Genomic DNA, 21,196 nt, shown 5'->3' on the forward strand with positions numbered 1-21,196 from the left:
ATAAATTACGGGCACTTACCATGTTGGGACTCATTGCGGTAGGAATCATTTTAGTGGATAAGGCAGTGAAGAAGGCGGACGAATCCAGGAAACAGAAGCAAAAGGCCAGTCTTGTTCGGTACACCGAATCAATGGACCCTTCTCCGCCTGCTTATCTGAAACTGTCAAGGTTTATTGGCAGCAAGGAATTTGGATCGCCGATCCACACTAGCGTTCCGCGCAACATTCGGTTCATTGAAGTCAACTGCAACAGACACATCGAGAGTATCAAGTTTATCACGTATTCTGGCGACACCTATATCTTTGGGTTCTGGAAACCCGTGAAAGACACGTACCGGGTGGAGCTTGCCCGTGACGACCAGATCACCAAGGTGACTGTACGGTTTGGCGAGCACCTGAACAAGATCCGGTTCGAGACCAAGCTGGCTGGCCAGACAAAGACCATGGGCAACAGCATTGGGGGCAAGCAGATCGAGGTGCCTATTGATCAGAACCGGCAGCTGGCTGCGATCAAAGGTATGTACTGCGAGCACATCAGCGGGATCCAGTTTGTTATGTCCATGTGAGCATCATGGAACGAGAATTATTGGTATGGCGTGCTACTGCGGCTTGCGCGAACACGGCCGACAGTGGCCTTTTCTTTGGCAATGTTATCGAGAGATTTGACGTATTTTTCCAGGAACGTATTTTGCACCTGTAATGCCTGCGTTCTTTGCTCGTAGAATCTGATCTGCCCGTCAATTACTGCCTGTTGCAGCACGCGGAACTGGCCCTTACTTTCTGTTTCGAGCGATTCGACCGTCTTTTTGACCTCCATCAGTTGCGCAGACATTTCAGCCGCACCTGACGACTTTTGCTGGTACTGTGTGCGCAACAACTCGTTTGTATCTGCCAGCTGGCGGTAGCTGGTTTCCCGCGCCGCCAGTTTCTCCTTCAACTCGGCCACTTTGGCCCGTCTCTTGTCGATATCGTCGCCCAGAGCTCCCAGCTTGGAGTGTGTTCTGTAGTCCTCGAGTCTGTCGTGTATTTGACGGCTGGTCTCGTCGAGCCGCACGTCGTCGTCCTTGTTCTTATCTGCCTGCTTGGCCAAGCTTGCAGCAGTCGTCTTGGCCGTCTGAAGCCGGTTGAACTTGTCTCCGATCTCCACCACGCGGTCCTCCAGGTCCTTCTGTCGCAACGAGTCGTCCTCGTGGATGTTCTGCAGCAGGTACGCGAGCCGGTCAACCACACCGGTGATCTCCTCAAACCGGTCGTAGATCAGCCGTCCGAGTTTCAGCTGGTACTCGTGGTACGTCAGCCCGGTGTATTTGGCCTCCTCGATCTTTGGCTTCTTCACCTCTTCCTGCGGCTTGTACTGCTCGCGGTAGAACTCGTACCGTTCCAGCTGGTACGACGACTCCAGGTCCAGACTGTCCAGTGCTTTCAACGCGTCCTCGTCGCTCACCTCGTGCGCCGGGGCAGAGTCCACGTGCGGATACGTGCCCATGCCGTCGAGCCAGCTCACCATCTCGTCCACGCTGACCGTTTTCGCAGGAGCCGCACGTTGCGTGAGAAACAGCTTGGCCAGATGCTTTTGGCGCTCGAACCCGGTCAGTTGCGGACCAAGAGCCAGGTCAAAGTACTCGACTCCGTTCAAATGGATTGGCTTGATGATCGGGATGCTGAGATTCTGCTCGAGCTCCGAGTCCAACGAGATCACAAGATCGCTCTGCAGTTCCTCGAAGTTGACCAGGCTGTGCAGCTGGTTGGACAGAATCAGATAGATGCTCAAGACTCTGTCCTTCTGCTGCTCCAGTTTCTGGAACTCGGCGCTGTTCTTGGACACGCGCGGCACGTAGTCCTCTGTGGGGTGTTTTTTCCCCGTCTGGGGCACAGAAACACTGGCCCGGTGGAGTTCCTGCTTGGTGAAGTCAAAAGATCCGTGGTTGTCGTAGTACACCGAAGAGCCACTGAACCGGTAGTATTGGAGGTTCTTCTTGCCAATGAGGATGGTTTCAATCAGATCGAGTTCGCGCGAGTTGGCTGCGGTGATAATGATGGTCAATTGGCGGCGTTTGTCAATCAGTTTGTTTAAACAGTTGTCAATGCAAATATATTTGGCAGAAGAGGCCTTGAGATCTGGCTTTGTGTCCATCAACAGCAGGTTTTTGGACATAAAATGGTCCACGAGCAAACTCGAATGGTTGGATATCTGTTTAAGGTTGAGTAGAAACAGTTCCAGCATGGCCTGCGTGCTCAGAACGTCTGTGTCCATCTCGTCGTCTTGTTGTTCAGACAAAAGCTTCTCCAGATACGGCTTGTGCAACTTGACGAGCAGTTCCGACAGCTCTTTCTGGAGCGCGGTCTGGCCAATCGGGAGAAGTAACGGGCTCAAAAACACGCCTTGCGGGGGTCTAATTGGCCCGTTCTCAGCAACAGTTCCAAGACTCATTTATTTACAAAATATAATATCCAGCTAAAAAAAAACCCCTCGGACTTGGCCTTTAATTTTTCACCACAGGTTCGTGTTGAACATGTCTCTATAGGAGGCCATACCTCCACAGCCGGCGATCTCGTACAGTTTTTCGGCCTTGGGCGTCCAATCGCGGATGTTCTGCATTCTACGCTCGCTCTTTGGGTGCGTGCTCATCAGTTCAGGCACGTACTGGCCGCTTTTTCTCTCGTACTGCACCATTCTGTTCCAGAAGTTTGGAGACTCGTGCGGGTTGAAACAGGCCAGCGACATCACCATCAGACCGATGTAGTCGGCCTCGGTCTCCATCGCCCGCGAGTTCGGACTTTCCAGTAGAATATTCGACAGTATTGGGTTGATGTTGGAGGTGCCAAAAACAGTGTTCAACACCACTGCCACCGCCGTGTACAATGGCGCAGCAGATAACCGTTCACGGATATGATGTGCCAGAAGATGGCCCAGCTCGTGCGCCAAGACCGTCGCCAGCGCGTCGTCGTTCTGCGTCAGCTGCAAAATCGACCGGAACACAAACACCTTGCCATCTCCAATGACAAATGCATTGGGCGTGGGTCTGCCCGAAACTCTATTAACATCGTCGATGACGTGGATCTTCCAGTCGATTGCCGGCAGCGTGTGGCTGCGCAGGTCCTCAAACAGGTTGGTGCGCTCGCCCGTTTCCGGGTCCACAAAGTTCTGTGCTGCGGCAATCAGTCTTGTCATGATATTCTTGACTCTAATGGTGGTCGGATGGTTTTGCGGCAGAATCGCGTTATGGTACTGCTGGATCAGCCCCTTGTAGCTGGACTCCGCGGTCCACGATTCCATCCACGCCGGCGCCAGCATCAGCCGTGTGCGGTGGGTAACCGGGGCCTGTTCTAGATGGGTGGCAACAACAACGGCCAATCCAGCCCCACCAATGGCCAGGTTCCGGCGGCCCTTGGGCGTCAATTCAATCGTCCAGCCCGTCCGACTGGTCTTGTTGCCAAAATGGTGGTACGTCGAGTAAAACCGACCCAATCGTCCCAGCCTTTTAAACATTGCTTAAATATTATATTATGCTAAAATTTCACAGGTAAATATTGATTTATTTTGTTTTTTTTCTAAGGGATCCGATTTCAGTTCCAATTCCATGTCTGACGTCTCTTTGACCCATCCGCTGGTCTTGCTGTACGGGTTCGGGACAGCCAGCGTGGTTATCACCGGGTACGCGTTCTACTCGCGCAATCTCAAACGAATCAACCTCGCAACAGATATACCCAATTACTGGTTTCGCAGAAGATACATGTTTGGCAAGGTCACGTCTGTCGGGGACGGAGACAACTTCCATTTTTTCCACATGCCGGGCGGCCGTCTTGCTGGCTGGGGATGGCTGCGGCAAGTTCCCGAGATCAACACGTTCCGCAAGCTGAAAAATAGAACCGTCAGTGTCCGTTTGTGCGGAGTAGATGCCCCAGAAAGAGCACATTTCGGCAAACCAGCCCAGCCGTTCAGCGAAGATGCGCTGCAGTGGCTCCGTGATTACATCCTCGGCCGCACGCTGTACGTGAAGCCGCTGAGTCTGGACCAGTACCACCGGGTCGTTTCCAAAGTGATGGTTCTCAAATGGAACGGATTTAGAGACGTGAGCGAGGAAATGATCAAACACGGGATCGGGACCGTGTACGAGGCCAAGCATGGAACCGAGTTCGACGGGAAAGAACCGTTGTACCGGGCGTGGGAGAAGTACGCCAAGCGTGAAAAGCTGGGGCTCTGGAAAGACAAAAATAAGAAAGGTTTTGTCAGCCCGAGACAGTACAAGGACATGCACAGTACCTAAGAGCTGCTCAGCACTTAACGTCAACACCCCGTCTTTTTTCCTCTTCTCTCCACTCAAACATGACCTGCACAGCAATCCACAGACAAACACTGCTCAAGATGAAAAACACATACCCGTCCAGCGTGGTGAACATGTCCTTTAGCAACAGCACCAAGCCGTCTTTGCCCAGACAGAAACCAAACAGGTTGGCGAGCATCATCATCCAGATGTTGATAATGGCCCCGAAAGCACACAGATGTCTGAACCACCACTCGTGCTCGTACGGTTTCGCAAACTGGGTGGCTATCATTTCTGGGAGCAAGAACAGCACCACGAGCCAGCCCCAGATCAGCAGTCGGAGCTCGATATCGTGCCAAACGGCGACAAACGTGAACACCGCCAGAGAAGCAAGAATCCGGCTCTGCGAGCCTCCAAGTGGCACGTACACGTATCTGACGACCCACTTATTGTACGAGCGGTGCCAGGCACGCCAGAACTGCACCGTGGAGTAGTTGTTGTCCATGCATCTAATCATATTTTCCGGGGTGTCGATGCCGTCGCACAGGGCCCAGAATCGAAACAGTCTCCATGGAATCAGCAGCTTGAGCCAAATAATATTCAGATTGAACAGACCAATCATCGAGATCTGGAATGGCGTGTCTCCGTCCCAGGCTTTGGCCTTGGAAACAGCAACAACATAGATATAGTGGAGAATGAACTCCATCAGTAGCATACAATAGACTAATATGACACCGTATTTTGCGGTTCTTTGCCAATTGATTGAACTTAGAGGCTTACGGCTCTGGTAGATGTAGTCGTTGAAAGTGAGAATAGGCCCGGCAATGAACAACGGGGTGTAGAAAACGTATGCCATGTAATTGGACAACGAGTAGTCCGAAGCTTCCAGGTAGTAATTTTGTCTTTCTCTTTCGTTGAGTTCCTGAGATTCCTTGGTTTCTTTGGTCTCCTTGTCTTTCTTCTGTTCTCTCCACAAGTAGTCGAGGTTGAAACTGAGAAGTCTAAGCAAAGTGAAGTTGAAAAACACGTCCCATCTCTCGATTAGGCCTTTGAACGAGTCCATGGACTCGAGTCCAGGGACGATCTGCGAGAACCGCACCTGTCTGTATCTGTCGTTGAGGAACAGGGTGCCGATTCCGTAGATCCATAACAGTGCAATGCTTAGCTTTTTGATAGGCACTCTGCCCAATGCGTACATGACTGCGGCATGGAACAGGATCCGCAGACAATTGAATCCGTGCGCGCCAAACAGAAACACCAAACCAAACACAAAGTCGAACGTGATGTTCTCGATGCCAAAACTAGTCACCAGATTCTTGAGAGCCAAATGGGCAACCATGAGAACCGTCAGCATCGGAATGTTGTCTCTGAAGAACCGGTATTGGCTATCGCTATTGTCGACCTTTCTACCAAACAGCCATCCGTCACTCAAGATCCGCTCGTATCTGTAGTAGTTCGGGTTGGTTTCGTTGCTGGCTTCCATCGCGGTCTTGACCATCAATGGAACGACAATCAGGAAGGCCACCGCGTAAAACTTGAACTCGAGCGTTTTCCATCTCGACGGACCCGCCCGTTTGATGATCTCGGCCTTCTTCTTTGGATTGGCCGGAGCACACAGACGCGCGTCCAGCGACTCCAGCGCAAAGAAGTTGTAGATGGAGGAGATCATTGGGTTAAAAATAAAAAACATTTTAATTTCTCCTGGTGTCTGTCAAGTTTGGTAGCACAGACACAGAATTAATTGCCTAGCCACCAATAACTCTACGCATACTTCTGTTTCATACTCATTAGCCAGCTTTCGGTTTGTCTCGTATATACAGTCACTCATTTGTTGATACCTCTCTTTTCCAAGAAGTCCTTGGCCTCGTTGATCTTGGTGGCCAGGAACGGAGACCCGCCCTTGTCCGGGTGGTTCAGCAGCATGATTCTTCTGTGGTTCTCCTTCAACTTGGCTTTGGACAAAGTGCTTTCCTTCAGGTCCAGTATTCTCAAGGCTTCTCTGGCGTTCATCTTTGGGTCAAACCCTCCCTTGTAAAATTTGGCGGCACCGGACGAGGTCACCTTCTTGTAAACACCGGCAGCAACGTATGCGGCAGCAAACGCACCCAATCCAGTTATCACCGGGTGCTCAGACATGTAGTTGGAGGCGGCGTCGAAGTACTGCTCTGCGGTCGAAACAGTCGGTCTGGCGGCCTGCTGAGCAGTACCAAACGAGCCTTCACCCTGTGTGCTTTGCTGGCCCTCGTCAGCGACCGGAAGCGTCGGTATGCTGATGTTTTGAATGTTGGACATTGGATCTTTATTAAATTTTCCAGAGAAAAAAAACTTGAAGAGAACGGAGGAGCCAGAGCAGGTGACGTTGGTCACATGCCACGTACTTTGCCAAAAAAAAAATTTAAATTTTGAAAAATTATTTTTTTTATCACCCATCATGAGAATCTACTCCTGTCATTTCTGCTCGTCGCCAGTGTATCCCGGCCACGGGATCATGTTTGTGCGGAACGACGCCAAGGAGTTCCGGTTCTGCCGGTCGAAGTGCCACAAGGCGTTTAAACAGAAGAGAAACCCAAGAAAACTGAAATGGACCAAGGCTTTCAGAAAAGCTGCTGGAAAAGAACTCGCTGTCGACTCTACGCTCACATTTGCCAGTAGACGTAACGTTCCTGTGCGGTATAATAGAGATCTGGTGGCCACCACGCTGAAGGCGATGTCCAGAATCGAGGCCATCAGACAGAAGAGAGAGAGAGCTTTCTACAAGAATAGAATGAGAGGCAACAAGGAGAGGCAACTTGCTGCAGACAGAAAGCTTGTGGAGGACAACGCAGAGTTGCTCAAGATGAGAGAGGTGGAGCTGAGAATAAAGGCCGAAAAGGCAGCTGCCAAGGCAGAGAGACAGCAGCAGGAAGACGAGATGGACGCCGACGAAGACATGGACGAGGACATGGAGAGCGAACAGAGCGAAGACGAAGAGGAACAACAAGCGCAAAAGATCTTGCTCAGAAACAAACGCAAGTCGAAGGTCAAGTTTTAAGTACCTTCGATCAAGGCGGTGCTACTTTTATAATAGCGGTTTGTACGAGGAAAAAATATTATCGTTTTATCATAAACACAATGGGCCGGGTTCTTGTGGATTTTAGCAGGTTACGGCTGGTGATCTGCGAGGACTCGCAGCCGGCGTATTTGAGGCTCGTGGCGCAGACTCTGCGTTACAACGAGGAGACCGCGAGTCTACGGATTCGCAACCTGATTCCCATGCAGGAACACGAGACCTATATTGGGGAATTGGACGTGGACATGAGCCAGATCGCCATCAAGATGCCCTTCAACAACGCGGCGCTGGTTTCCGGAACCATTGTCAACGTGGAGGTCGCGTTCAGTGGGCTGGACCAGCATCTTCTGGGTCTGGATCTGTACGAGGTCAAGGACGGCAGCGTGGTGAACAACCGTATGGACTTGTTGTTGCAGATGGACGAGATTCACTGATCAACAGTGGGGTTTGCGAAGAATTGGTCCCAGATGCTCTCTGTTGGGACCTGGAAGATCATCTTGTAGATCTTTTGTCCTTCCTTGGACAGTTTGCGGTCCACGTTCTGATCATAGGAAACTCCCATTGCCGGGCTCATTTGGAGAGACTCCTGGCCGGCAGGCTGTCTGGCCAGTTTTGTGGGCGAGTAGCTGTCGCTGGGCGACCGACTGGACGGCACAGAGTCCAGCTTGTTGAGTTCTTCAAAGAACTTTGTGAGCTCCGACTCGTTGGTGGTCCATTCGTACGGTCTGGGTGTTGGCCCCAGCAACGCCGGGTCGTCGAGCGGTTTCATTTTTGAAGGCATGCTCGACACCAGGTTCTTGAGATTCTCTGTCACGTGGTTGGCCGGTTGGAACCGTTTGATTTGTTCTGTTGACGGCAAGTTGACGGGCTCGTTGCCGGTGAAGTTGGAGTATCTGATGCGGATCACTGCGGCGGCGAGCAGATCAAAGATGTCGCGGCATTGCACCGCAGCGTCACATTTGCCTGAAAGACCAGATAACACAATGTTGCAGTACATGGCTGCCGTTTGCACCTCTTCCAGACTGATTCTCTGTCTCACTTGCTCACAGTTGAAGATGGTGTACAAGAACGACGAGCCGGCCATGAACAGATTGTGTGTTGCGGCCCATGTGTAGTTGATCACCTGACTCTGGTAGAGCTCGTGGTACGAATAGATGATATCTTTAGAAGCTTCCAGCACGTTGAGGTAGTTTTCCAGGCTGAGCGTGAGTCTTCTTGGTGACAGTCCGTTCAGGATGACCTTGGTGTGGCTGTAGTTGAGCAGGAAGAACTCGTAGATGAAATCGCAGTTCATCTTTCTAGGTGTTTTTGGCGAATTGGCTTTCCAAAGGTCTAATCTCTTGGTTATGTCCTGGTACCAGTCGTCGAGGTCCTTGAATCTGCGTGGCAGCTCTCTTTTGTCGTACAGAATACCCTGCACCTCCGATTGGAGCTCTCTGATCTTAAACATCGACAAGGCCACCGCTTTGTATGTTGGCATGGTGCTGGTTCTGGTGGAGTAGTCGGTGAGGTTGGTATCTTTTACGATGAAAGCGTCGTCCAGCTCGCTCGGCAACGGGACGAAACAACTCTCTTCAGGAATACCAAACGGACGACCCAGATAGAAACAAACCTGTCTATCCAGAGCGTAGCAGCACCAAAACAGTCTGCGACGCAAATCCAAAGTGAACGCATCAAACTGGTAGTCTCCTTCGAAATGGAGCCCTAAATCCACACACACTCGCATTGCGGACCCCAGAATGTACCAGATACCAGGCACAGCCGGTCTCATTAGCGAGTAGAGCGCAAAACACAAAATCCCCTGCAGTGCTTCCAACCGGTCCGGCGAGCCGTAAACGAGATTGATGTACAACAGGCCAGCGTTTTTGAAGTTATCGGAGATTTGGTCAGGGTATTTCAACAGCGTGGCCGACGACGAGATCGCAAACATCATGTTCATGAAGTAGAGCGGGATGTGGAACTTCTGCGGAACGTCGATGGAGTTGGCTATTTGGACCGGGTCGACGTTCTTGTTTTTTTCCACCTCGGAGTCTAGATACTGCGTATACTGGTAGTACCAGGTGTCTTCTTCCTTGTAGTCTTTAAAAAAGCTGTGGTTGATGGAGGTGTAGGTGGAGGCGAAGGAAACGTCGTTGGGGACGTTACCGTAGATGGGCTGGAAGTAGCGGGCCAGAAACTGTTCTCTGTGGAAAATCGGCAGCTGGGCGTTGGCCTGGGCGAAATAGACCGAAAGCAGGTTCAGGGCCTGTTGTTTTGGCGGCAACAGTGCAATGTTGGAGCTCTGCACAGAATCTTTCAAAACAGACGGGTCCATGATGGACTGGTCCGAGGTGGGGATCTTGGGGGCCATGTTATCTGGGCCACGAAGGTTGAGTGCGGTGACCATCAGCTTGGAGAAAGGAATGCCAGAAGAGGCACCCATAAATAATGGCGGGGCTTTGGACCCAGAAGCGGTTGTAGAATTTTGTACGGTATCGATGAAGGAGTCAGATCTGTTGACAAAGCTGGTCTCCGAGGTGTCTGAGCCGACAGATCCCGTCAGAGAGCGGATCTGAGACTGTAGGGCCTCAATACGGGACTCCAGACTCACCACATACGACCGTGCAATTTCTCGACCGGTGACCGGGTCTACAGAAACACACTCGACATTGGCTTTGGCACAGCCCGCACATTTAGGAAAGTCGGTGGTGCATTTCATCTTCTTCTTGCGGCACCGCTTGCAGGCTGCCCGGTACAAGTTCATGCCTGGTTTTTCCTCTGGCGGGTCCAGGAGCTGCTCTAAAGATCGTTTCATTGTCAGGTACAATCTACCGGATGGATAAATATATAGAGATATTTTATTCTAGGCGGTGCGACGCGACGGCTCACCGAGTAGCGTCGATTCACTTATCGCTGAAGGGGCTGAAACATGGTCTACCAACACAACACCGAATCATGTCACGACAGATTTTGCTCGAGACGAATGCCGCACACAACATGTTATTTCCGTTCCGAGTCGAATTTCTAAGAGTCCGAATCCACGGCAATTCCGGCTAGAGCAATGGCTCTAAAATATTTTGCCAACATTTTATTCCTTCCCCCCATGAGTCTTGACATTGGCGAGTTAGCGGCACTGGCCCAGGCAAAGACCCAATTGGCGTCTGTCTGGGTGCTGAACTACTACCATACGCACTCTACCTACGAATTGGCCAGAGACCTGATCATCTTGTCGTATGTTCTTGGATGGTTGACTAATATCCTGCGGCTCACGTACGCATACGGTCTTTGGCGGTCAATCAAGAACCTGTATCGGTACACTGCCAAGAGGTTCTACAAGAAGACTCTGGAGCTTCCCTTCTTGAAGAAGAAGGTCGCATCTGAGGTGGACCACGCCAAACACGAGCTGGAAAAGTCCCTCATTGTTAAGGCCAAGACCTCCTTCAACGAGGTGCCAGAGTTCGGGCTCACGGAAAAAGAGGTGTTCCAGAAACTGGAGGACCTCAACAACATTGCTGCCGCCAACTGGAAGGGCGGAAAACTATCCGGTGCAGTGTACCATGGCGGCGACGAGCTTATCGACCTGCAGTCCAAAGCTTATCATAAATTTGCGGTTGCAAACCAGCTGCATCCCGACGCATTCCCGGGAGTTCGCCAAATGGAAGCCGAAGTTGTGTCGATGGTTCTGAAACTGTTCAACGCTCCGTCCACTGGCTGTGGAACCACCACTTCGGGCGGAACCGAGTCGTTGCTCCTGGCCTGTCTTGCAGCCAGAGAGAAAGCCCGGCACGAGCGCGGGCTTTCCGAGTTCGAGATCATCGCTCCCAAGACGGTACACGCCGCCATCTTCAAGGCCGCGCTTTACTTCAAGATGAAGCTCCATCTGGTCGACTTGGACGAGAACTACATCGGAAACATCACCCAGGTCAAACGGCTTATTAATCGAAACACATGTTTGTTGATCGGCTCTGCTCCAAACTTCCCTCATGGACTCGTTGACAACATCGAGGAGCTCTCCAAGCTCGCTGTCAAACACAACATCCCGCTCCATGTGGACTGCTGTTTGGGCTCGTTTGTGATCGCCTACTACGAAAAAGCGTTCCAGTCGTCGCTAAAGCCGTTCGACTTTAGACTCCCGGGCGTCACGTCCATCAGTTGCGACACCCACAAGTACGGCTTTGCTCCAAAGGGCTCCTCCATTATCATGTACCGCTCCAACGAGTACAGAAAGTACCAGTACTTCGTGTCCACCGAATGGGTGGGAGGTCTGTACGGATCGCCTACGCTTGCTGGCTCCCGTCCCGGAGCACTGACGGTCGGCGCCTGGGCCACTATGGTGTACATGGGCGACGACGGGTACACGAGAGCGTGCCAGGACATCATCTTGACCGCCCGCAGACTCAGACAAACGGTTGACGAGGAGATCCCCGAGCTCGAGATCATTGGAGACCCGCAATTGTCTGTTGTTTCGTTCAAGTCCAGCAAGCTGAACATCCACAAGCTCGGAGATCGTTTGGGCAAGGACGGCTGGCATCTGAGTGCGTTGCAGGACCCGCCGGCTTTGCATCTGGCCGTCACCAAGCTGACTGTGCCTGCCATTGACCGGCTATTGGAAGACCTGAAGGTGGCAGTCAAGGAAGTCTCGCTAGAAGATAACACTACCACTTCCGACACCGCACAGCTGTACGGTGTGGCCAACAGTCTGCAAACAGGATCCGTGGCCGACAAGCTGATCACGTGTTTCCTGGACACTCTGTACAAGACAGAGCCTAGTACGTAAAAATGTAATTATCTGTATTTACATGGAGTGATGCTTACGTTGTCTTTTCTCGGCCAGAGAGGCGACCTGGAGGAGTTCTCGTTTGGTCTGTGGCTGGTCGAGTTTCTCGGCCAGAGCAACCACGCTCTTAAGGTGGTAGTATGTCCAGGCGAATTTACCTTGAGAGCTGAGAATCACTTGGAACGCGTCTGTGAGGTTGTTGGTCTCGACAAAAACAGACACGATTGCTCTTGCGAACTTGAAGTCGAGCTGGTCCTGCTTGTGCGGACTGAGTTTCTGGAATTCGGGTGACTTTCTGTACTGGCCGCGCTCTGTCCAGATTTTCTGTGCAAATGCAACGTCTTTATTTATCCGGGCCGCGTGCATGCAGGCGTTGTAGAGCTGGTCGTTTCGCGGGTACTTGATCTGGACGCGGCGGGCGGCAATGGTCGACGGGGCTGACGAGGCGGATGCAGGCGTTTCATCCAGTTGTTCTGGCTGTTCTGACTGTTCTGACTGTTCTGGCTGCTCTCCCTTGGGCTCCTCAACGGTGACGGTCTGTCCCTTGAAGAACGTGTGCCGCTCCCACAGTTGCTCGAACTCGTCAATCGAATGGCCCTTCAGCGCGTGCACAAACAGATACGCCTCGAGCACCTCGAGCGAGATCATGTGCGGGAAGTGGAGCACAAAGTACTCGAAAATAGCACGGGCCTCGACCACGCCCAGGTCCGGGTCGGCGAGCTCCAGCGTCGGCAGAAACGGCGGCGCGTTCTTGTGGAAGCTGAAGTCGCACATATCGAGCGTGCGCGCGGCAATGTCACGGATCTGGTGGTTCAGCCGACTCACAGGAACTCGATCCGGGTTGTAGAACGTGTATGCGTTGAACAGGTACCGCAGCGCGACGGGCGACGGTGGCACCATTGCGTTTGCGGCCTTGGTCAGCGTGTCAAACAGACCAACAAACAGGGCCCGTGCCAGGTTGAGGTCCGAGTCCTTGTACGCCAAAACCATCATCATTTCCACCACCTTGGAGTCCATCGGGTACTTTTTGGTGTAGTACTCGATGATGAACCCCCAGCCGCGCTCGATGAGCGGCTGACGGGTCGAACAGCCCTTGGCCAGCGCCAGAAGCGCCTGCGGCTCGACCTCGATCTTGCGGTCAACCATCTCGTCGTACAAAGTCAAGGCGTGCTCAACATTATTATTCAGCACGTCCATCAAAATGACCGACGAGTACGTGCGCGCGGACGGCGAAGTGTCCAGAGACAGGAACTTCATCGTGCTGAACACGTCCAGAACCTGGCGGTAATTGTTCATCCGCACGTACATCTGCAAAATCGTGGTGTACACCTCTTTGGTAGCAACGTAGCCGTCGCTCCGGATCAGGTCCATGAACTCGCGCACTTTGTCCACGTTCAGCAGCTTGCTGTACAGGTTGATCATGATTCCGTACGTGATCAGGTTGGGCTTGATTCCCTTGTCTAGCATCTCGGCGTACATCTTCTCTATTATTGGCTGTGCTTGCTGGACTTTCACAAGATTATAAGAGCTCATCAGACTGTTGTACAATTGTAATCCTTTCAACAGCTTCGCAGAAAGAGCCATCTCGTGGATCTTAGAAACCACAGCCGGTCTTTGGGAGCGTGGAATTGTCGTTAGCAGTTTCAGAACGTCTACCGGAGTGCACCCGGAAAGCCCCGTGGTTTGGTGCAACCGGTCCACCACAGGAACCCAGTTTGCTCCGTCAGAAACTGTGATATGCTTGATGGTTTCCGGGTCCAGTTTCGTTCGTATAACTGGCGGAAGCTGGGTGTGTGGCTCGGCATCGGGGAACATCGAGAGTCCTTTGGCCTGGCCAGACGAGTCTCCTGGCCCCAGGGAAAGAGCAGGATCGGCGTCGTTCGAGCTCATCAGCGACTCGAACAGTAACTCGGCCTCCTCGTCCGCCACGTCCTGGCTCTCATGCACCTGGAACTCGTCGGCTGCGGATCTCTGGATCTGCGTGTCCTTGTTCTGCTTGACTGTGTTTTCGACCTGCATAGTGAACTGCTCCAGATTTTTGATCTGCTGGGTCAGCTGGGCCTCGATTTTGGCCGCAGAAGACCGCGGCGTCTTGGGCCTGCGGTTGAACACCACTGTGCGCACAAAACAGATCGGCAAATGTGGCGCTCGTCTGCCGAAAACCGTTCTGCCTAGCATGCTATGATGGATACACAGAGTGAAAAATTTGGAAAAAGTAGCTAAATATTTTTTTTTCTAGTGGTGGCACAGCCCGAGTAATTATTATCATTATTTACATCTTCTTGTAATACGAATAGACTCTGCTCCAGAACACCTCTTCGTCCGGAATCCGGATCATTGGGTCGCTGTTATGGAGCACGAGCTGGAGATTGTTCCATCCAAAATGATAGTGAAGCAAGACAGTTAGAACGCAGGCGTATAGCAGCTTGTAGTCCCCATAAACCATTAGCAAGGATACAAGCTTAAACACCATGGGTAAACTGAAATTCTTCATGATTTTCATGAACGCGTCAAAAGTGACTAAATTCAAATCGTCCTTGAAACTCTTGAGCGACGACTTCATGTAGGGATGCGACTGAATGGCATTAAACTTCGTAACAAATTCCTTAGTGACAATGTGCTTGTTGAGGAAATAAAGGGTCTTGAGCGACCTGGAAAACGAAAACCCGTTGGTCAACAGCGCCAAGTTCACATGGTAACTATTCAACTGCCAGTCCTGCTGGGCAGAGGTGATCCGGAGTAGTTTGTCCAAAGAAGCAAATAGTTTTGGCTGTTTGTAAATGTCCGGGTGAGAGCTGATGAACGAGTCCAGGTCCAAGTTTCTCGTGGTGGGCGACAACGTCGGCACCTCCACACTAAATTGTCTGTGTTCGAGAACTTTCACGAAAATGGTGTATCGCGTAGCGGCGTCCACCTGTGTTCTCCACATGAGTTTTTTGATCTCGGCCCAGTTCGACGACTTGATCTTGGTCTTTCCTGCGAAGTACGTGAGTCTAGCGTCGCCAATCATTCGGTCGCGCTCGCGCTGTTCCGCTCTAGCCGATTCCTTTCTGTGATGGAGCCCGTACTTTTCCACCATCTTAGTGAACTCCTTTTCGTGTTTTAGCGATTCGTGTTTATTCTTTGGAGGCAGCCAAGAAGGACGTGTCATTGTGAGCGAGTCCGCCTTCTCGGAGGAAACCAGTGTCGGGTCGTCCAAAATGTCCACTTTGCTGCTGTACTTGGACCGTCTGTTGAGTTCTTTCTCCACGTGGTTTTGAACAGAGTACTCGTAGAACCCAGTCAACTGACGCGCATCTGGCGAAAGCGTCGTGTAAGAGTAGTGCTTTGTCAGTGTTGGGCTCGGAAGATACGTTGGTTCTGTTCTGGACTCTTGCGCAAGAGCTCCCGGAAGAGGAGATGGTACTATCTTCGAAGAGTCTTTCCACGCACGCTTCAGAATATGGGAGCCAGAATCCCTGCTAGTGTGTTCGAAAAGCGACGCAGTGGAGTGCATGGCCAGCGGAACGTTGAACATGGACGATTCGTCCGGGATTTTGTCGTCATTTTCGAGTTCTTCGTACAGTTTGTATTTTTCCTGTTGCGACATGGTTTTCGCAATGCGACTGGCTCGAGGAGGCGGAACCTTGATGTTTGTTCTCGGAAGCTCTGTGGAAGAGACACTGGTGATGGACGAAACCCGGGACGTGGACCCGTTGGAATCGCCGCTAGAATCGCCTGTGGTGCTGTCATGTTTGGAAATGTTGAGAACCGAGTCGCTTGGCCGCTTGATACCGAGACCGGAAAACGATGGCATGCTGCTGGGAGATCGTTGCAGAGTCTGAGGGGGCGCAATTTTGGGAGTTATGGGCACTTCTAGAAAATCACTCCGTTTTGCCATGATATATAAGTGAGAGACAAGAGCAACGAGGTAAAACTCTATGTAAACAAAAAGTGAAAGGGAAAAACTATTGTATAAATATAAATACACGACGTGCTTTTACTAGCAACTATTGTTTAAATGCGGTGAATAATTGTGCCAAATAGGTATTTTTTATTGTACTTTACAGTTGTGTTGTGCACCGTTTCAGACGAACATGGACTCTTCTATTCGGTGCGGCAGGGGTATATGGTGCTTGGCAAGGGCTTTGCAAAGCTTGGGCCGGTGGTCTGGGACTGTTCGAGGTACAAGCCAAACTTCTTTACATCCAAGACCAGATCTGGCCCCATTCCCCGATTAATCACAATTTACTCTTTTAATAGCTGTATCTCTCCGGCTGCTTAAGCAGTCTCGACCCTGGAACAACAAAAAAAACCCAAACAATCCGGCTCCGTTTTTTTTTTTCTAATTCACCACTCCGTAGGTTTTTGGCTTGAAATAGACGCGCCGATCGACGCCCCGTGCCCATTATGCAAAGTACGGCCAATTGATGTGTTGTTAATTCATACTTTTCTGCTAATTATGACCACCTCACCAAAACTCTTCAGAGTCATCGGAGGCGCCCAGAACTACGACTGGGGTAAGCTTGGATCCTCCTCTGCCGTTGCTCGGTTTGCCAAGCTCAACGACCCGGAAACCGTCGTTATTGATGAAGAAAAGCCGTACGCAGAGCTGTGGATGGGAACCCATCCTTCTGTGCCAACTGTTCTTCCAGACAGCAACAGAAAGGCTCTGAGAGAGTTGGTGACCGAGTTCCCAGAGGAGACTCTTGGTCCAGACATCATTGCTAAGTTTGGCTCCAAGGAAGGTATTCCATTCTTGTTCAAGGTGCTTTCTATTCGTAAGGTGCTGTCTATCCAGGCCCACCCCGATAAGACCTTGGCCAAGCAGCTGCACGCGTCCGACCCGAAGCACTACCCAGACGACAACCACAAGCCGGAGATGGCCGTTGCTATCACCGACTTCGAGGCGTTCTGTGGATTCAAGCCTCTGGCACAAATCGATGAGCTGTTGCAGAAAATTCCAGAGTTCAAGGAACTCGTGGGAGCTGATGTGACCGAGGAATTCCACTCTGGTATTGCTTCTGCGGACGTTGCTGGCAAGAAGAAGCTGCTGCAAAAAGTATTCAGCCGTGTGATGAACAGCCCAGAGTCCAAGTTCGAGCCTTTGGCTGCCAGCATTGTCAAGAAGACCAAGTCCGACCCTGCCCTGTTTGGCGAGACTTTAGCCGACCTGATCCAAAGACTGGACGCCCAGTTCCCGAACGACATTGGTCTCTTCTGCGGTTGCTTGATGTTGAACCACTGCACGCTCAAGTCTGGTGAAGCTATCTTTTTGGAAGCCAAGGACCCCCACGCGTACATCTCCGGAGATATTATGGAGTGCATGGCTGCTTCCGACAACGTGATCCGTGCTGGATTCACTCCAAAGTTCAAGGACGTTGACGTGCTCGTGGACTGTCTTACTTACTCGTTCAACCCTGTTGAGGAGCAGAAGCTCAAGCCTGCCCCATTCCCAAGAGGATCTGGGGACGCCAAGTTGAACTTGTACGACCCACCTATCGACGAGTTCAGTGTTCTCCAAACCGCCTTCTCCACGCCGGGTTCCGAGAAGTTCGAAGGACTGGAAGGTCCTTCTCTCTTGATCGTTACCGAAGGTAAGGGGAAGATCAAGCTGCAGGGATCCGAGACCGCTTTGGACGCTTCCACCGGAAATATCTTCTTTATTGCGCCAAAGGCTCCTGTCGAGCTCATTTCCGAGTCGAACACTCCATTCACATCGTACCGTGCTTATTGCGAAGCTTGATATTTTCAGGTATGTATTTAATAAGATTAATAGACTATCCAATTACTCCTCACACCGGAACACCCCGACGGTGCACAAACTGCTGGAGGTTTTGCTCCTCGATTTGGTCCTGCAAATCGTCGCCGTTGAGCCACTCGGAGATGTCTTCGAATATACGCGCACTTATTTCCAAGTCGAGTGTGCGCTCTTCTAGTTTCAGCCGTGCTTCCAGCTCCTCGCAGGCCTCCACCAGGACTGCTATTTTGCGCCGCGACTGTCGTTTCTTGAACTCGATCACTGGGCGCAGATGCTGGAGCCGGGTGAGCCTTCTGATCTCCAGCACGGCGAGCCGCGGGAACTTGTCCAGCATCAACGCATGCGAGAGCCCCGCGTCGGTTAGTCTCCAGCACCCGTTCAGACTGAGTCGTTCCAGTTGCTGGCCGATTTGGAGCGCCAGCGACCAAATCAGGGCGTCTGAGATGCCGCAGCCCGCCACGCCCAGAGTCTTGAGACTGCACTTGGAGATTATATGCGAAATGGAGGCGTCCGTGACGAGATTTCCCTTGGTATGTCTTCCACAGTTGAGAGTCTCCAGTTTGGGACAGTGGGTTCCCAGATGGTAAAGGCCGGCATCGGTGATGTTCTCGCACGCTCGCAAGTCTAAATGGACCACGTTGGGCATGAGCGGCGCAATTGCCAAAAGATACTGGTCGTCTATAATTTTCGAGCCTGGTAGCACGACTTTTTTCAGCTTCTCTGTGTACAGCGAAAGCGATGGGAGCAGTTTCGGACAAATGTAAAACTCGATCCACTCCAAGTTGACCGGACTGATCTTGATGCTGTCGATATGTTGTTGTGTAGTGGTCTTGAGCTTATGCAGAACGAATGATTTAGGATGTGCAATGGTGACGGATCTATAATTAAGTAGCTTGTTGCTCGAGTCGAAATACAAGTTCTCTTGGAGAACCTGCAGCGTGAGATGGTGCCAGAGGCGGTTGACCATGAGACAGCTGTGCAGGTTACCGACGGGCGGAGCTGTGGTGTTTGTGGAAAGAGTGCGTTGCCACACCTGCTCTCCCTGGTCGCCATGGATGAGTTTCGCGTGGTTGAGCGACATCGGCGGCTTTCTGACGGGGCTCTGCTCGGTTGGAATTCTATCTGTGTCGTCGTGGCCGACGTAATGCAGTATGATATTAAGGATTTCCGGGATCTCAAAGATGGGGTGGGGCTCGCTCGCCAGCGAGAGCTTTTCCACGTTCTCGAGCAGTTTCGGCGAGACTGGACTCGAGCACGCCGAGAACGGAGAAAAGAACCGGGTCTTGAGCCGACCAGGATGCCGCGGTGACATCTTGCGGGAAAGAATGCTATGCTTTGCCGAGGACGAAAGAGAGCCCAAAGAACTCAGCGAGGTGTTCGAGTCCGAGGTGACCATGCTGGTGTTACGACTATAGTCGGAAGGTGTATGGACGCGGAAGGAGATGCTGCTGGCTCGTTTGAGAGGACGGTGGTCCACCAGAGACGAGCGTCTCTCTCTTTGTCTGGTCTTGTGGACCAGTAGCGGCTCAGAAGTCGAGTCCGGGGATGTCTGTGCCAGATCTCGCATGGAGATTACTAGCCTCGAGCTAAGCAATTGCCAAACATATATACAGGCGAATTCAAATGGCTGGGGGCAGAGAACGAACCGAAAACAGGTCAATTTTCAGGAGCTCCACCGCGCCGCACAGCCGCAGACCAGCCACTTCAGACACATCGAAACACCTTGGACAATGTATTTGGACAATGCCGGCAATCAGAAACTTGGCTGGACATTGGCAACAGATTGTCTTCCGGCTGCCAACAGCCATCTCCAAGGCTGGACCCTACCACAGGACGGGACAAAATGGCCCCAATTAGGCTTTATAGGATGGCTTTATTAAAGGAGGTTTGATTTTTTTCGCTACATGCGGCCGGGTAAAACAGCCAGTAAATAACTTTTTTTAGTGGACTTTCTGTAACGGTGGTGTCTTAGCTAAGCAAGAGGCAAATAAATGCCAACAAGCAACAAAAGATAACATTTTTTTGTTGTTTAAAGGTCACCCTTGTTTACGAAATTACCCCGATGAACAACGAATACGACTATCTTTTCAAGCTCTTGCTGATCGGCGATTCCGGAGTGGGAAAATCCTGTCTCCTTTTGCGGTTCGCAGAGGACACCTACACGCAGGACTATATATCGACCATCGGAGTGGACTTCAAGATCCGTACAATCGAGCTGGACGGCAAGACCATCAAATTACAAATCTGGGACACGGCTGGGCAGGAGAGATTTAGAACGATCACCTCATCGTACTACAGAGGGGCGCATGGTATTATTATTGTGTATGACGTGACGGACCAGGAGTCGTTCAACAACGTGAACCAATGGTTACAGGAGATCGACCGGTACGCCACCAGCGGCGTGATGAAGCTCTTGGTCGGTAACAAGTGCGACCTGACCGACAAGAAGGTTGTTGACTATGCTGTGGCTAAGGAATTCGCCGACAGCAGGGGAATCAAGTTCCTGGAAACCTCCGCCTCGCAGAGCACCAACGTGGAACAGGCTTTCATTGTCATGTCCAAACAGATCAAATCGCAGATGGCTAGTTCGCAGCCGGCTCAAAACACAGCTGGAAAGCCGAGCGTGAACTTGAGTGGCACCTCCGTTATTAACCAACAGAACGGATGTTGTTAAACAAGTGCGTACTTGCTTTGGATGTAGCTACGAATCATAATACATGCACCGAGACATCGTTTGCGTAGCCAACTTGGTCCTGACCAAAGTCGGGTAAATACTGAATAATTAAATTTAATTGAATTTGTTTCACTATGGCTGGTGCTTCCGACAAAAAACAGGCCGCGGCCAACGAATCTATTCTGAAACAACTGCACATTGCTTCGGCGGTGATTAACATACTGGCCCTGGTGGCCCTGTTTGTTCTCCACCGTCCAGCAACCAAGAAATACTACATTCTCTTCAGTTTACCAGGGCTTGGATGTTTGTATGTGATTGAGAACGTCGGAAGACCAAAGTACCACAAGAACCCGCAAGGATACTCTGTTCTCACGTCAGCGGGCCAGGATCTCCAACAACAAGGTCTCACAGAGTACATGGTGGACATCGTCTATCTTACGCTGATCATCGACGTGTTGATGATTGTTTTTGGAAGCAACAAGGTTTGGCTGCTGTTATTGGCGGTTCCAGCGTTTGCCGGCTACAAGTTGAAAGGCCTTATTGCTCCGTTTTTTGCGAGAAAACAAACTACAGAGCCAGTGGAGGCGGAGCCCGTGAAAAGCAAACGGCAGCAGAAGCTGGAAAACAAAAAGACAAAGATCAGATACAGGTAAATGGACCCTGAATAGGTCGTGCGATGTAACAGTTTAATTATCATGGCTATTTGCAGAAC

The 21,196-nt window shown here is 51.4% G+C and overlaps 25 protein-coding genes across 25 annotated transcripts; 14 read left to right on the plus strand and 11 right to left on the minus strand.

The window, feature by feature from the left end:
• Window positions 1-20: 20 nt before the first annotated feature.
• Window positions 21-566, plus strand: OGAPHI_003066 (uncharacterized protein; the record flags this gene model as incomplete). Its single annotated transcript, XM_046204004.1, has 1 exon — window positions 21-566. One exon carries the CDS (start codon window positions 21-23, stop codon window positions 564-566), a length of 546 nt encoding a protein of 181 aa, XP_046062229.1.
• Window positions 165-3,490, minus strand: OGAPHI_003067 (uncharacterized protein; the record flags this gene model as incomplete). The annotated part of the gene is made up of 3 exons (XM_046204005.1): window positions 165-523; window positions 604-2,328; window positions 2,536-3,490. The coding sequence occupies 3 exons, from the start codon at window positions 3,488-3,490 to the stop codon at window positions 165-167; spliced, it is 3,039 nt and encodes a 1,012-aa protein (XP_046062230.1).
• On the plus strand, window positions 1,568-2,074 carry OGAPHI_003068 (uncharacterized protein; the record flags this gene model as incomplete). The annotated part of the gene is made up of 1 exon (XM_046204007.1): window positions 1,568-2,074. The coding sequence occupies one exon, from the start codon at window positions 1,568-1,570 to the stop codon at window positions 2,072-2,074; it is 507 nt and encodes a 168-aa protein (XP_046062231.1).
• Window positions 3,332-4,977, plus strand: OGAPHI_003069 (uncharacterized protein; the record flags this gene model as incomplete). The annotated part of the gene is made up of 3 exons (XM_046204008.1): window positions 3,332-3,454; window positions 3,525-4,260; window positions 4,442-4,977. 3 exons carry the CDS (start codon window positions 3,332-3,334, stop codon window positions 4,975-4,977), a joined length of 1,395 nt encoding a protein of 464 aa, XP_046062232.1.
• Window positions 3,537-4,127, minus strand: OGAPHI_003070 (uncharacterized protein; the record flags this gene model as incomplete). The annotated part of the gene is made up of 1 exon (XM_046204009.1): window positions 3,537-4,127. One exon carries the CDS (start codon window positions 4,125-4,127, stop codon window positions 3,537-3,539), a length of 591 nt encoding a protein of 196 aa, XP_046062233.1.
• Window positions 4,276-5,955, minus strand: OGAPHI_003071 (uncharacterized protein; the record flags this gene model as incomplete). The annotated part of the gene is made up of 1 exon (XM_046204010.1): window positions 4,276-5,955. One exon carries the CDS (start codon window positions 5,953-5,955, stop codon window positions 4,276-4,278), a length of 1,680 nt encoding a protein of 559 aa, XP_046062234.1.
• On the plus strand, window positions 5,473-6,300 carry OGAPHI_003072 (uncharacterized protein; the record flags this gene model as incomplete). The annotated part of the gene is made up of 2 exons (XM_046204011.1): window positions 5,473-5,812; window positions 6,086-6,300. 2 exons carry the CDS (start codon window positions 5,473-5,475, stop codon window positions 6,298-6,300), a joined length of 555 nt encoding a protein of 184 aa, XP_046062235.1.
• On the minus strand, window positions 6,090-6,557 carry OGAPHI_003073 (uncharacterized protein; the record flags this gene model as incomplete). Its single annotated transcript, XM_046204012.1, has 1 exon — window positions 6,090-6,557. The coding sequence occupies one exon, from the start codon at window positions 6,555-6,557 to the stop codon at window positions 6,090-6,092; it is 468 nt and encodes a 155-aa protein (XP_046062236.1).
• A 196-nt stretch (window positions 6,558-6,753) lies between these two features.
• OGAPHI_003074 (uncharacterized protein) lies at window positions 6,754-7,296 on the plus strand (the record flags this gene model as incomplete). The annotated part of the gene is made up of 1 exon (XM_046204013.1): window positions 6,754-7,296. The coding sequence occupies one exon, from the start codon at window positions 6,754-6,756 to the stop codon at window positions 7,294-7,296; it is 543 nt and encodes a 180-aa protein (XP_046062237.1).
• Window positions 7,297-7,517: 221 nt separating this feature from the next.
• OGAPHI_003075 (uncharacterized protein) lies at window positions 7,518-8,429 on the plus strand (the record flags this gene model as incomplete). The annotated part of the gene is made up of 2 exons (XM_046204014.1): window positions 7,518-7,710; window positions 7,972-8,429. 2 exons carry the CDS (start codon window positions 7,518-7,520, stop codon window positions 8,427-8,429), a joined length of 651 nt encoding a protein of 216 aa, XP_046062238.1.
• OGAPHI_003076 (uncharacterized protein) lies at window positions 7,742-10,012 on the minus strand (the record flags this gene model as incomplete). The annotated part of the gene is made up of 1 exon (XM_046204015.1): window positions 7,742-10,012. One exon carries the CDS (start codon window positions 10,010-10,012, stop codon window positions 7,742-7,744), a length of 2,271 nt encoding a protein of 756 aa, XP_046062239.1.
• On the plus strand, window positions 8,592-8,816 carry OGAPHI_003077 (uncharacterized protein; the record flags this gene model as incomplete). Its single annotated transcript, XM_046204016.1, has 1 exon — window positions 8,592-8,816. The coding sequence occupies one exon, from the start codon at window positions 8,592-8,594 to the stop codon at window positions 8,814-8,816; it is 225 nt and encodes a 74-aa protein (XP_046062240.1).
• On the plus strand, window positions 9,585-9,869 carry OGAPHI_003078 (uncharacterized protein; the record flags this gene model as incomplete). The annotated part of the gene is made up of 1 exon (XM_046204018.1): window positions 9,585-9,869. One exon carries the CDS (start codon window positions 9,585-9,587, stop codon window positions 9,867-9,869), a length of 285 nt encoding a protein of 94 aa, XP_046062241.1.
• Window positions 10,013-10,354: 342 nt separating the features above from the next.
• OGAPHI_003079 (uncharacterized protein) lies at window positions 10,355-12,070 on the plus strand (the record flags this gene model as incomplete). Its single annotated transcript, XM_046204019.1, has 1 exon — window positions 10,355-12,070. One exon carries the CDS (start codon window positions 10,355-10,357, stop codon window positions 12,068-12,070), a length of 1,716 nt encoding a protein of 571 aa, XP_046062242.1.
• On the minus strand, window positions 10,832-11,341 carry OGAPHI_003080 (uncharacterized protein; the record flags this gene model as incomplete). Its single annotated transcript, XM_046204020.1, has 1 exon — window positions 10,832-11,341. The coding sequence occupies one exon, from the start codon at window positions 11,339-11,341 to the stop codon at window positions 10,832-10,834; it is 510 nt and encodes a 169-aa protein (XP_046062243.1).
• Window positions 11,402-11,824, minus strand: OGAPHI_003081 (uncharacterized protein; the record flags this gene model as incomplete). Its single annotated transcript, XM_046204021.1, has 1 exon — window positions 11,402-11,824. One exon carries the CDS (start codon window positions 11,822-11,824, stop codon window positions 11,402-11,404), a length of 423 nt encoding a protein of 140 aa, XP_046062244.1.
• Window positions 12,071-12,088: 18 nt separating the features above from the next.
• Window positions 12,089-14,248, minus strand: OGAPHI_003082 (uncharacterized protein; the record flags this gene model as incomplete). The annotated part of the gene is made up of 1 exon (XM_046204022.1): window positions 12,089-14,248. The coding sequence occupies one exon, from the start codon at window positions 14,246-14,248 to the stop codon at window positions 12,089-12,091; it is 2,160 nt and encodes a 719-aa protein (XP_046062245.1).
• On the plus strand, window positions 13,272-14,255 carry OGAPHI_003083 (uncharacterized protein; the record flags this gene model as incomplete). Its single annotated transcript, XM_046204023.1, has 2 exons — window positions 13,272-13,354; window positions 13,607-14,255. 2 exons carry the CDS (start codon window positions 13,272-13,274, stop codon window positions 14,253-14,255), a joined length of 732 nt encoding a protein of 243 aa, XP_046062246.1.
• An 87-nt stretch (window positions 14,256-14,342) lies between these two features.
• Window positions 14,343-15,866, minus strand: OGAPHI_003084 (uncharacterized protein; the record flags this gene model as incomplete). The annotated part of the gene is made up of 1 exon (XM_046204024.1): window positions 14,343-15,866. One exon carries the CDS (start codon window positions 15,864-15,866, stop codon window positions 14,343-14,345), a length of 1,524 nt encoding a protein of 507 aa, XP_046062247.1.
• On the plus strand, window positions 15,565-15,894 carry OGAPHI_003085 (uncharacterized protein; the record flags this gene model as incomplete). The annotated part of the gene is made up of 1 exon (XM_046204025.1): window positions 15,565-15,894. One exon carries the CDS (start codon window positions 15,565-15,567, stop codon window positions 15,892-15,894), a length of 330 nt encoding a protein of 109 aa, XP_046062248.1.
• A 617-nt stretch (window positions 15,895-16,511) lies between these two features.
• OGAPHI_003086 (uncharacterized protein) lies at window positions 16,512-17,795 on the plus strand (the record flags this gene model as incomplete). Its single annotated transcript, XM_046204026.1, has 1 exon — window positions 16,512-17,795. The coding sequence occupies one exon, from the start codon at window positions 16,512-16,514 to the stop codon at window positions 17,793-17,795; it is 1,284 nt and encodes a 427-aa protein (XP_046062249.1).
• OGAPHI_003087 (uncharacterized protein) lies at window positions 16,904-17,377 on the minus strand (the record flags this gene model as incomplete). The annotated part of the gene is made up of 1 exon (XM_046204027.1): window positions 16,904-17,377. The coding sequence occupies one exon, from the start codon at window positions 17,375-17,377 to the stop codon at window positions 16,904-16,906; it is 474 nt and encodes a 157-aa protein (XP_046062250.1).
• A 49-nt stretch (window positions 17,796-17,844) lies between the features above and the next one.
• OGAPHI_003088 (uncharacterized protein) lies at window positions 17,845-18,456 on the minus strand (the record flags this gene model as incomplete). Its single annotated transcript, XM_046204029.1, has 1 exon — window positions 17,845-18,456. The coding sequence occupies one exon, from the start codon at window positions 18,454-18,456 to the stop codon at window positions 17,845-17,847; it is 612 nt and encodes a 203-aa protein (XP_046062251.1).
• A 1,197-nt stretch (window positions 18,457-19,653) lies between these two features.
• OGAPHI_003089 (uncharacterized protein) lies at window positions 19,654-20,484 on the plus strand (the record flags this gene model as incomplete). Its single annotated transcript, XM_046204030.1, has 2 exons — window positions 19,654-19,695; window positions 19,846-20,484. 2 exons carry the CDS (start codon window positions 19,654-19,656, stop codon window positions 20,482-20,484), a joined length of 681 nt encoding a protein of 226 aa, XP_046062252.1.
• A 134-nt stretch (window positions 20,485-20,618) lies between these two features.
• OGAPHI_003090 (uncharacterized protein) lies at window positions 20,619-21,137 on the plus strand (the record flags this gene model as incomplete). Its single annotated transcript, XM_046204031.1, has 1 exon — window positions 20,619-21,137. One exon carries the CDS (start codon window positions 20,619-20,621, stop codon window positions 21,135-21,137), a length of 519 nt encoding a protein of 172 aa, XP_046062253.1.
• Window positions 21,138-21,196: the final 59 nt, after the last annotated feature.

Source organism: Ogataea philodendri, assembly GCF_020536065.1.
Source record: "Ogataea philodendri strain CBS6075 chromosome Unknown scaffold7, whole genome shotgun sequence".
Classification (NCBI taxonomy): Eukaryota; Fungi; Ascomycota; class Pichiomycetes; order Pichiales; family Pichiaceae; genus Ogataea; species Ogataea philodendri.